This window comes from Lathamus discolor, chromosome 6 (assembly GCF_037157495.1).
Source record: "Lathamus discolor isolate bLatDis1 chromosome 6, bLatDis1.hap1, whole genome shotgun sequence".
Lineage (NCBI taxonomy): Eukaryota > Metazoa > Chordata > Aves > Psittaciformes > Psittacidae > Lathamus > Lathamus discolor.
In genome coordinates this window covers 1,257,327-1,270,118 of record NC_088889.1, presented here as the reverse complement: position 1 = coordinate 1,270,118, position 12,792 = coordinate 1,257,327, and the positions used below count along the sequence as shown (strand labels likewise).

General features: G+C 57.6%; 1 protein-coding gene across 1 annotated transcript; it reads left to right on the top strand.

Moving 5' to 3' along the window:
- The first annotated feature begins 4,249 nt into the window (after window positions 1-4,249).
- GCHFR (GTP cyclohydrolase I feedback regulator) lies at window positions 4,250-12,518 on the top strand. Its single transcript, XM_065684117.1, has 3 exons — window positions 4,250-4,338; window positions 6,039-6,133; window positions 11,676-12,518. Exons 1-3 carry the CDS (start codon window positions 4,303-4,305, stop codon window positions 11,797-11,799), a joined length of 255 nt encoding a protein of 84 aa, XP_065540189.1. The 5' UTR covers window positions 4,250-4,302; the 3' UTR covers window positions 11,800-12,518.
- The last annotated feature ends 274 nt before the right edge of the window (window positions 12,519-12,792 follow it).

Here is a 12,792-nt window from a genome sequence, read left to right as displayed (position 1 = left end):
TACACCTATACCTATACATATACCTATACCTATAGCTACACCTATAGCTACAACTGCAGCTATAGCTACAACTACAACAGTACCTGCCCAGCTACGGAAATACCTGTACAACTACAGCTACAGCTGTACCAGTACATCTGCAGCTACAGCAGTACCTGTGCAACTACAGCCACAGCAGTACCAGTACATCTGCAGCTACAGCAGTACCTGTGCAACTACAGCTACAGCAGTACCTGTACAGCTACAGCAGTACCAGTACATCTGCAACTACAAGGGTGCCTGTACATCTACAGCTGCAAGAGTACCTGTACATCTACAGCTGCAAGAGTACCTGTACATCTACAGCTACAACAGTACCTGTACAACTACAGCTACAGCAGTACTGGTACATCTGCAACTACAGCAGTACCTGTGCAACTACAGCTACAGCAGTACCAGTACATCTGCAACTACAGCAGTACCTGTGCAACTACAGCTACAACAGTACCTGTACAGCTACAGCAGTACCAGTACATCTGCAACTACAAGGGTGCCTGTACATCTACAGCTGCAAGACTACCTGTACCTCTACAGCTACAACAGTACCTGTACAACTACAGCTACAGCAGTACTGGTACATCTGCAACTACAACAGTACCGGTACATCTGCAACTACAGTGGTACCTGTACAGCTACAGCTACAACAGTACCTGTACAGCTACAGCAGTACCAGTACATCTTCAGCTACAAGGGTGCCTGTACATCTACAGCTGCAAGAGTACCTGTACATCTACAGCTACAACAGTACCTGTACAACTACAGCTACAACAGTACCAGTACATCTGCAACTACAACAGTGCCTGTACAACTACAGCTACAACAGTACCAGTACATCTACACTTACAACACTACCGGTACATCTGCAACTACAACAGTACCTGTACAATTACAGCTACAACAGTACCAGTACAGCTACAACAGTACCAGTACATCTGCAACTACAACAGTAGCTGTACATCTACAACAGTACCTGTACGTACCCTACAGCGGGGCCTGAACCTAGAGCTACACCACCACCTGCTCCTGCAGTTGTACCTGTACATGCACCTACAGTTCCAACTTCACCTATCCCTACAGCAATACCTACACCTGCACCTGAGCCCATACCTACACCTGCACCCACAGCTGAATCTGTACTGCATCTGCATCTGTACCTACAGCTGCGTTTGCACCTGTACCTGCAGCTGTATCTGCTTCTACACCTGTCTGTGCTTCTCCGTACACCTACAGCTGCACCTAAACCTGCACTTACACCTACACCTGAACTTATACCTCCCCTGAACCTCCACCTCCACTTGTGTCTGCTCCCCTGTCCACACACCCACCACAGCACCACAACCCCCAGCACCGCACCACAGCCTCAACAACCACCGCAGCAGCACCGCCCCCCCTGCCCCGAGCCGCTACAGCCCCAGCACACCAACACGGCTGCCTCTGCACCGCGGTTGTGCCTGGTGCTGAAACCATGGGGTGCTGGGCTTTAGTTCTGGTGGTACCGGCAGAACCACCCCAACTGCTGCTGGCTCCTCACCTGCCTTTGCTTTATGACCTGTGCCCATCCCTGCCAACTGACAAGCGGCAGTGACAGACCCTGATGGGGTGTGGAGGAGCCACAAGCTGTATTTCTGCTCGTCGTTGGGGTGCACAGCCCGACAGCATCCTGCTCCTGCGGATATTAAAGATGGTATCTGCCAGCCAGCACTGCATCTGGGCTGTTGCTCCCTGTCACGCTCTAATGAAACTCGTCAGGATGAGCTTTGGCAGAGGAATAATTTCCGGGAAAACCAGGAGTTTTTCCCTTTAACCCGTTTATACCAGCAGAAAAGAGCCAAATGCTGGGGGGTAGAAGGGGCAGAAACCCCCACTGGGTGTGTTGTTCCCATGATCATAGAATCATAGAATCAAGGAATAGTTCGGGTTGGAAAGGACCTCAAGATCATCCAGTTCCAACCCCCTGCCATGGCAGGGACACCTCACACTAAACCATCCCACCCAAGGCTTCATCCAACCTGGCCTTGAACACTGCCAGGGATGGAGCACTCACAACCTCCCTGGGCAACCCATTCCAGTGCCTCAGCACCCTCACAGGAAAGAATTTCCTCCTTACATCCAATCTAAACTTCCCCTGTTTCAGTTTGAACCCGTTACCCCTTGTCCTGTCACTGTGGTCCCTGATGAAGAGTCCCTCCCCAGCATCCCTATAGGCCCCCTTCAGGTACTGGAAGGCTGCTCTGAGGTCTCCACGCAGCCTTCTCACCCCAAAACGTGTCAGAGGCAGAATGAAGCTCTTCAAACCCCACTTGCCTCTCATAAGGCTGGCATCAGGGTGATGATTTCTGCAGAGCCAAATAACCTTTTGCTTTCTTCTACCCCAGTTACTGGCAGAGATCCCAAGCAGCAGCTCTCCTGGTCCCTGTTTCCGGCTGTAGCCTGGTCGGAGCCAGCGCTGAAGGGCAATAACTCGCTATGGGATGATGGATGGTACCACTGGGATGCTCTGCGCTGTGCTTTACAGCTCATTCGCACACCGCCGCGGGGCTCCGGCTGCCTCCCAGATCCCGGAATCTCACCAGGAAATTCAATACTGAATGGCAGCTTCTGCTTCCACCTCCGCTCTCATTTCCCCCCTTCCCAAGAAGGAGCAGGAGCTGGGCATGCTGCCCATTAGTGAGTGTCATTTATGGACAGAGCGAAGGCTCTGGATGCTGTATCCATGTCCTCTTCTGCAGCACTGGGATTCGCAGTGAGGCTGCCCAGGGGGGATCCAAAGGGGTTGTGGACGTTGGGATCACGTTGAAATCCATCACAACCCAGGTGAACTGCCCAGGAGGCGGCGTTCCCTGTGCGTGGATCAGTGGTCATCGCGTGCAGGGGTTGCACCAGCAGCCAAACGTGGGTTTACACTGGAAAACAAGAGCTACGAATACATATTTGAGCCATTCTGGCAGCAGGGATTGGGGAAAACCCTCCTTAGGATGGTAGTGATCCAAATGAGCCGATGTTTAACCCATGGCACGAGGTATCCCTCTCCGCTCATAATGAATACATGGGCTATCTGGGGCACGTTTGAGGATGATGATGCCATCAGCCTGTGTTGGTTGTTTCCTTGATGACACCAAACCCAACAAACAAGTTCATAACAACGTTAATAGCAGTGGTGAGTGAGGTTTGGCTTTGTCTGAGTGTCTCCTTCAGCCCAGGAGCCATGTCCGTTTGCTCCCTGTTGGAGTTAATCAGTAACTGGGGAGCACAGAGAGCCTGGCCCTGGTCCCATGGGAAGAGCCTGTTCCACCCGGGAACATCATTCTCCTGCTTTCTCCTGCGGTCATTTACTTCTGACCATTCACAGCAAACTTAGCCCCTGATTCTGGCTTGTTCATAGCTTCTGGTGAGCTGCCTGGCGAGGCTCCAGCTCAGGTTTGGAGGCTCCAGGACTATTATTTGCTGTTGATGGCAACATGATTTGATGTATAGACACTTTTCAAGCTGCAAGGGTGGATGCTGAGGGGTGGATTACTCCCTCAGCACCTGCAGAGGAAGCACCTCTCCCTGCCCCGGTCTCAGCTGAGCTTCTCCTCCAGGTTTGAAGGGATTTAACCCCCGATGTTCCCAGATTAAAGCTCAACAGCCCCTGGAGAAAGAGACTTTCTCCCCAGTATGCTGGTTATGCCAAGGCTCTGCTTCATGGGGGTGTTTGGAGAGGACCCTGGGATGGGATCTGGGATGTTCTGCAGGGTGCAGGGCTCCTGCCTGGCCCCTGGTCCGTCATCTCCCAGCCCTCATGTCCCTCTCCATCATTTCCCGGTCCTTTATCTCCCTGTCATTCATTTCCCAGTCCTCCATGTCCATTATTTCCCTGTTCACTGCCTTCTGGTCCTTTGTTTCCCTGTCCACCCCCTCCTGCCCATCATCTTGTCCATCATCTCCTGTCCTCCGTCTCCCAGCCCGTTATCTTGTGATCCATCACCTTCCTGTCCATCATCTCCTGCCCCCCTGCCCACCATCTCTCGCCCCGTCTCCGTGTCCACCCCCCCCGCCCATCACCTCCCTGCCGCTCGCCCTTCCCAGAGCCCGCACCCCCGGGGGATCCACACCCGACGGTCCCATAAAGGGGTCCCCAAGTCCCTTGAGCCCTCGGGGGGCGGCTCCGCCGAGCCCGGACCCGGCTTTAACCATGCCCCGGGGGCGGTGGCTCTGCGGGGCGGGACGCTGGGGGCGGCCCCGGGCACGGCCCCCCGGGGCGGCGGCGGGAGCAGCGGGAGGATGCCGTACGTCCTCATCAGCACGCAGATCCGCTTGGTGAGTCCGGGCACCGCACGGGACGGGACGGGACGGGACGGGACGGGGCGGCCGCGCCGAGCCCTCGATAGCGCCGGGGACCGCAGCCCCGGGGCGCCGGGGGGTGATGCCCCGCAGATCGGGGACCCCGGTGCCCGCAGGACCAGGGTGCCCCAACCGCACCCCCCCACCTCCCTGTGCCCGTGAAGGGTGCGGGGCGATGCGGAGCGCCCGGTGCCCGCGGCCGCGGAAGCCGCGTCCCTGCCGCACAGCGAGCACGCACCTCGGAAACTTGGTGCAGGGTCCCAGGGGCGGCCGCGGAGCTCCCGGCCGAGCTGAGGGCAGAGCCCGTCAGTCTCGCGGAAAGGCCCTGGTTGGTTCTGTGATCCCCGTAACGACGTAAAGGAAACGTTCCTGCCCGGGGGCTGCGGCCGGGACGTCCTGCAGGGAGCCGATAGCCACCCCTTGCCCCGGGGTTTTCGCTTGATCCCAACACAAAGGGGAGCTCTGTGGCTGAAAGCTGAACGCGGGTGATGTGGTTTTGTGGGAGGAAGGGGGTAACGATGGGCGAAGCAAACGGACTGCATCGTGGGAGCTGGGTGAGGGATGGGGAGGGAAGATGTTCTGTTACACACCTCAAAGAGCAGAGACTTGGGTGCGAGGGGGATGCTGCAGCACTGAAGCATCCATTGGCAGCAATATTTGGCATCCTACGAGTCCACGAAGTGACTACAGAGAGAGAAAGCTCCACTCGGCTGGGGGCTATAGAACCTTAGAGAAGAGTGTGCGGGAGGGTGGCCGGGCCAGCAGAGCTCAGCATGATCCCCACTGGAGGCTTTGGAAGCTGCGCTTCAGCCGGGCACAGCAAATATCCCCACCAGGGCCTTGGATTGGAGCCATGGCTGCAAAAAGCACAAAGGGCCTGGCCGGGGATGGACTGGGCTGCCTTGTCCTGGCAGCACCCCTGGCACCTCTGCCAGAGGTTCGCAGCCTCTTGTTCTGCTCCAGCGCCTTTTCCAGTGCTCCCAGCACAGCTTGGGCTTGCCCAGCTCCAGAGAGCCGCAGGGATGCTGCGAGGGCTGGAGCAGCTCTGCTCTGGAACCAGGCTGAGAGAGCTGGGCTGGGGCAGCCTGGACAAGAGAAGGCTCCTTAAGGGGAGACCTCAGAGCAGCTCCAGTGCCTGAAGGGGCTGCAGGGAACCTGGAGAGGGGCTTGGGACAAGGGCCTGTAGGGACAGGCCAAGGGGAATGGCTTGAACCTGCCCGAGGGGAGACTGAGCTGAGCTCTTAGGCACAAGCTCTTCCCTGGGAGGGTGCTGAGGCGCTGGCACAGGGTGCCCAGAGAAGCTGTGGCTGCCCCATCCCTGGCAGTGCTCAAGGCCAGGTTGGACACAGGGGCTTGGAGCAAGCTGCTCCAGGGGAAGGGGTCCCTGCCCGGGGCAGGGGTTGGAGCTTTCAGATCCCTCCCAGCAGAAACCAGGCTGGGATCCTGTGACAATCCCTAACCGGGGCTGTCCCACCGGCGGATTTGCTGATTTTGTCCCTTGTTGCTGTCCCATGGCCTTTTCCCAGTGGTGTCCCTCTGGGATCAAAGCCACCCGGGGCAGGAAGGTGGCCCCAGCAATCCCCGTCCCAGTGAAGCTCTTACCGGAGCTGTGCCGGGGAGCAGTGGGGAGCTCCCTCACCCGCACGACACTCACCAGCTCTGCTGCTGTCCCGCAGGAGGTCGGCCCCACCATGGTGGGCGATGAGCATTCGGATCCCAACCTGATGAGCTTCCTGGGGGCCACGAAGAGGAACATGCTGGGGAACCACTTGTAAGTCCCCCTCTGCCACGTTCCACACTCCCTGCTCCTTATTATCCCTGAGAACACCCCCCCACCCCGCCATGGCACACTGAATCCCAACCCGATTTGATGCTGATGGGGCCCAGACCTGTCCCTGCCCTTGCCCGTTAATGCTCGCCCAAGCAAACCCTGATGTTTCATTTCCTTCTCTCTTTTCTCTTGCCCTGACCCCATTTCAGGGCCTCCCTGCCTCCCCCCCCCACACCCTGGGATGCAGTCCAGCAGCCGCAGGGAGCGTCTGCATCTTCCTGGGTGACTTCACCTGATCCCTGAAACACGAACATCCGAGGGCTCATTCCCAGCCCGAGGTGCTCAGGAGCCAGCAGCGCCCACCCCAGCCTTGCTCTGGCCGTGGCGTTTTTGGTGCCAGCCACCAGCCACCCTTACCTGCATCCTATCCTACCCCGCCCCATCCCGCTCCCCAGGGCTGATTTGGGTTTCTCCCCATTACAAAGCACCTGAGCCTGCCCCTCGATGGCTCCTGAAGCTTCTCCTCAGGCTGCCGAGCCCCAGGGTTGGAGCCACTCCCCATCAGATCCCCCAGCACCGACCCTTTGGCCTGCGTGGTCCCAATGGTGCTGGTGCAGGGCCTGGAGCCCAAGTGGGATAGGGAAGGGCTGAGGGACCTGGGGGGGTCAGATGGAGAAGAGAAGGCTCAGGGGGGACCTGATGGCTCCCTACAAGTGCCTGACAGGAGGATGGAGCCAGGAGGGGCTGGGCTCTGCTCCCAAGGAACAAGGCTCTCGCTCTCAGTGTTCCTGGAGCTGGGAAAACCCACCCGGCCGAGGTGGGATCCTCGGGTCCTGCAACACCTGGAGCATTGTGTGCAGTTCTGGTGTCCTCAACATAAAAAGGACATGGAACTGCTGGAACAAGTCCAGAGGAGGCCACGAGGATGCTCAGGGGCTGGAGCACCTCCCGTATGAAGACAGGCTGAGGAAGTTGGGGCTGTTCAGCCTGGAGAAGAGAAGGCTGCATGGGGACCTCAGAGCAGCTTCCAGTACCTGAAGGGGGCCTATAGGGATGCTGGGGAGGGACTCTTCATCAGGGACTGCAGTGACAGGACAAGGGGTAACGGGTTCAAACTGAAACAGGGGAAGTTTAGATTGGATCTAAGGGGGAAATTCTTTCCTGTGAGGGTGCTGAGGCACTGGAATGGGTTGCCCAGGGAGGTTGTGAGTGCTCCATCCCTGGCAGTGCTCAAGGCCAGGTTGGATGAAGCCTTGGGTGGGATGGTTTAGTGTGAGGTGTCCCTGCCCATGGCAGGGGGTTGGAACTGGATGATCTTGAGGTCCTTTCCAACCCGAACTATTCTATGATTCTATAACACTGAAAACCTGAGCCAGGGGGGGAGGTTCAGAGGAAGAGGAGATCATAAATAACAGCCAAAGGCCTCCGTTAGAGAGAACCCTTCCAAAGGCAGCTCCGGGCTCCTCCGCTCCCCATGGAGAGGCTCGGGATGGGTTCCTGGCCTGAGCCATCCCCATGCTCCTGTTCCCACCTCTGTGTGTGGCCGGAGATTGGGAGCGGCGGCAGCTTCGTGCTGCTGCCTGCCCAGGGCTGGGAGGTTGCCAATGGGAGAGGGGGGACCTGGAGGAGGAAAAGAGGCTCCGAGGGGGAGGGTAAGAATCGCTGGGACTGGGATGGAAAAGAAAGGCCAAGACCGATGAAACGCTTCCAACTGGAATGCTGCGATTTGCTTGTTCGGGAGGCAGGGTCCGAGCTTCCCCTGCTGCGTTCTGCACCTTCCCTCCCGGCGGCCCGGAGCATCCTGAGCTCCCTCCGGCCCCGCTGGCTTCCCGCACAGGTCGCGCTGCTCAGCGCCACTGCCGCAGCCCCACCGCACGTCTCCCGTCGAGTGCTTGGGCAATGGAAGGGTGGAGAAGGCGACGCGGCTGGAATGCGGCTGCTGCCAGCCCGAGAGGCACAGGACGTGCCCCGGCCGCCTCCCTGCTGCGGGTCCCACCTCCTGCTCCTGCTCCTGGGCCACATCCCAGCGGGATTCCCCGTCCCCCTGCCCGCAGCGCTGCGGTCACGGCGAACCCGGCTACGGGACGCTGCGGAGCTCGCCCTGCCGGCAGCATCCTGAGCCCCAGACCGTGGAGGGAGCCCGAAGGAGAAGCCCGAAGCAGCGAGGCCCCGCCGGGGCCCTGCAGTGCAGGGATGAAGCTCGTAATTGCCTCTAACAAGGGAGAGCTTCCCTCTAATGGGCGAGATCCGGTTGTGCTGCTCTGCCCCAGCAAGTGGCACTTGGTCACCCTGAGGGCAGCCGGGCTTCAGCGTGGGGCAGCCGGGCTCTGCCCCAGCCTGCCCAGGGGCAGGGATCAAGTACCTGAGCCCCGGCTGCTGCAGAGAAGGGGATGGATCCAGGCACCATCCCCAGCATCTCATAGAACCGCAGAATCCCAGCCTGGTTTGGGTTGAAGGGACCTGAAAGCTCCTCCAGCTCCAACCCCTGCCACGGGCAGGGACCCCTTCCACTGGAGCAGCTTGCTCCAAGCCCCTGTGTCCAACCTGGCCTTGAGCACTGCCAGGGATGGGGCAGCCACAGCTTCTCTGGGCACCCTGTGCCAGCGCCTCAGCACCCTCCCAGGGAAGAGCTTCTGCCTAAGAGCTCAGCTCAGTCTCCCCTCGGGCAGGTTCAAGCCATTCCCCTTGGCCTGTCCCTACAGGCCCTTGTCCCAAGCCCCTCTCCAGGTTTCCTGCAGCCCCTTTAGGCACTGGAGCTGCTCTGAGGTCTCCCCTTAAGGAGCCTTCTCTTCTCCAGGCTGACCCAGCCTAACATCTTTTCATCTTTCATACACACAAACAGTCAACCATCCTGAACTTAGACTGAATTTATCACTCAGTCTGCCGTGATTAGAAACGTTATTGCTGCTGTTTGATCCTAGCTGAAAGGCAGCACCTCCTTCTTCATTACCTTCATCTGGGAGTTGAGGTCTAAAGCACCTTCTGGTGCTTCAGTGTAGCATGGAGGATGCTCCTGCCCATCAATCCCACCCCGTGCACACTCATCCAGTCTCTGGTTCTGGCACATCTGGAGGGCAGGTGGGCAACATGCTCCAGGGTGGATGAACATGAGCCGGCTGCAGTGTGCGCTCGCAGCCCAAAAGCCAACCGGATCCTGGGCTGCATCCAAAGGAGCGTGACCAGCAGGGCGAAGGAGGTGATCCTGCCCCTCTGCTCTGCTCTTGTGAGCCCTCACCTGGAGCACCTCACCTGGGGAAGAGAAGGCTCAGGGGGGACCTGATGGCTCCCTACAAGTGCCTGACAGGAGGATGGAGCCAGGAGGGGCTGGGCTCTGCTCCCAAGGAACAAGGCTCTCGCTCTCAGTGTTCCTGGAGCTGGGAAAACCCACCCGGCTGAGGTGGGATCCTCGGGTCCTGCAACACCTGGAGCACTGGGTGCAGTTCTGGTGTCCTCAGCATAAAAAGGACATGGAACTGCTGGAACAAGTCCAGAGGAGGCCACGAGGATGCTCAGGGACTGGAGCACCTCCCATATGAAGACAGGCTGAGGAAGTTGGGGCTGTTCAGCCTGGAGAAGAGAAGCTGCGTGGGGACCTCAGAGCAGCTTCCAGTACCTGAACGGGCCTATAGGGATGCTGGGGAGGGACTCTTCATCAGGGACTGCAGTGACAGGACAAGGGGTAACGGGTTCAAACTGAAACAGGGGAAGTTTAGATTGGATCTAAGGAGGAAATTCTTTCCTGTGAGGGTGCTGAGGCACTGGAATGGGTTGCCCAGGGAGGCTGTGAGTGCTCCATCCCTGGCAGTGCTCAAGGCCAGGTTGGATGAAGCCTTGGGTGGGATGGTTTAGTGTGAGGTGTCCCTGCCCATGGCAGGGGGTTGGAACTGGATGATCTTGAGGTCCTTTCCAACCCGAACTATTCTATGGTTCTATGATTCTATGACTTGAACATCTTGAGGTCCTTCCCAACCTGACTGGTTCTATGATTCTAAGGGTGGGCAGGGGCTGAGTCCTCTCCCAGCTGGGGTGACTCCTCACTTCCCTGCCGGCATTCAGTTGGGATGAAGGGCTCTGCAGATGTTCCCAGCTGCTCCATCCCCATTCACATGGAGGCAGCACACACGATACTCACCACGTGCAGTCCTTGGTCCCTCATTGCAGAGCTGCGCTTAAAGCCCTGTGCAGCTCCGCTTCCTTCTGCTTTAACTCAGTTCTGTAGCTCCTACAGGTACCAAACAATCCGGCCCCGTGCCTGCCTCTGCATAATGGGGATAATATTTACCATGTGAATCCGAAGGGTATGTGGCAAGGCTGCTGGAGAAAGCCCTGACTTCAAAGGCACTTATAATAATACCCATTATCTCTCCTTCACATCTGTAATTACAGCAAAGTACAGTCTGTCCTGAGAGGCTAAAAAAGAAACCTCTCGCATCTTGGTGCTATTTCTTGCTTTAAAAGGACTCAGCACGTCATTAATGCTTTGTAATCTCACCGGGAGCCACTGTGGGAACGCTTTTGGGTCTTTTTGTGTTGTTATTGGTATGAGAATTGGTAGAGGGCTTTAAGGTGCCCAAACAGGCACACCAATGATGCTGCAGCCCATCATTATCAGCTTATCTGGCACAGTGAGTCAGTGAAGAGCTAAATTATCCTGAACCTTACCCCATCGGCTTGAAGCCTGCATCCAGAGATGGCTGAAGGAGCAGCAAGGCTGCCGGGTCCAGCACTGAAGGTCACACTGGCTGCTTCAGCTCTGCTGCTTCTTCCCCACCGCAGCCTGGTTTGTGCCCACGCTCTGCTGCTCTGCAATCCCAGTTGTGGGATGGTGCGGTCCCAGCGCCCTCAAACCTGCGGAGCAGCAGCCTCGGGATCAGGCAGAGGGAACGGCAGCTCCTGCTCCAAACACCTGGAGCCAGCACAGTCCCGGAGGAACACCACCTGGATGATCCCGAGCGCTGCTTCCTCCTTGCTCCGAACTGCAGGGGCTGAGCAGCTCCGGCTCCTCCTATGTGGCTGCTCAGCGGAGGGCTGAGGATTCCTGCTTCAAAAAGGCCTGGCTGGAGGCAGCATTCTGCCCCAGTCCTCAAATTCCAGGCACAGGCTCTCAAAAGCACCTGGCTCCCCAGCATGCTCTGACGCAGGCGGAGCACTGGGGTGTCATTCCTTAGGAACACCTGAGCCGTTCTTCCCCACTTTGCCAAGTTTATCCTCTTTTTTTCCATGAATTCCTAGCTGGGAACACTCGTGAACCCTCTCTGGTGCAGTTCCAGCGCAGTTAACGGAGCAGCACAAGGCTTTGGTCTCCTAAATACATCTCGGTTTAACATGACCCTTCCACTTTGGACATGCTTTCCCTTTGGGTGGGCAGCCTGGGGGCACTCTGACCTTCCCCATTAGGTTAACCCCAACCCTGCATCATGCAGATGATGGGCAGCTCAGCCCTACAGTTGGCCGTGGGTTTGGTATTGAGGCAGAGCCCCTTCCCCAAGGGAAGTCTCCCCTCTTCCCTCCCCTGATGTGGTTTCTCCCCTTCCTGCTGCAGCTGGGAGTACTACGTGAACGATGCACCGCGCGTCGTCCTCAACAAGCTGGAGAGCCGCGGCTACCGCGTGGTGAGCATGACCGGCGTGGGGCAGACCCTGGTCTGGTGCCTCCACAAGGACTAGCGGGGAAGACTCCGGCATTCCACCTGGACCCCATCCTGCTGGGGCTCATCTCGCACAGCACTGACAGCAAACATTCCCCTTCATTCCTTTCGGTCCCAGACTCCAAGCACTCGGGTACAGGGGAGGAGCAGTGAGAGGCAAAACACCACCCAAGGGGACCTTGCCACCCCTGCCATTAGGCAAGGCCAGGGGGAGGTGAGCCCAGCCCAGTGCAATCAGCCCACAGAAGAGCTGGCTCCATCTCTGCATTCAGCTGAGTGGCAGCCTGGCAAATACCATCATCTTTTCACATTTTAATCATGTCCTCTTTAGCATGCACTGGAGGGAGCTTACTACAGACCTGTCTGCTCCTCAGGGCTGAGCTGAGGTCAGGGCACGTCTTCTCCCAGGCCATAGAAGCAGCCAAATACAGGTGGCAAACCAGCTCATCCCCAAAACACAAGCAGGAAGAGCAGAACCTACACAGCGCTCCCTGAGCATCCCTTCATGGGCAGCAGGGCGGTTTCTGTCCCACGTGGGGTTGTGCTCAGGAGCACCACCAGCCCCAGGAGGCCATTCAAGTGTTACACATCATCCCTGAGATAGCCTTAGAGCAGAACAGAAAGGTCTCATGAACACTTCAGGTACGGGTCTGTCTCCCTCGCAGCAGTGCTGGATGGTTTGGGACTGCATCAATCCTGCCGAAGGGGTACCACCAATAAACCATTTCTCTGAAGAGATCGATGTCTTCCTGTGGGCTGTTTTAAACAGTTCTTGCCAAAGGCTCCTGGATACTCCTGAAGGAGCTTTCAGGAATCATAGAATCATAGAATAGTTAGGGTTGGAAAGGACCTCAAGATCATCCAGTTCCAAACCCCCTGCCATGGGCAGGGACACCTCACACTAAACCATCCCACCCAAGGCTTCATCCAACCTGGCCTTGAACACTGCCAGGGATGGAGCACTCACAACCTCCCTGGGCAACCCATTCCAGTGCCTCAGCACCCTCACAGG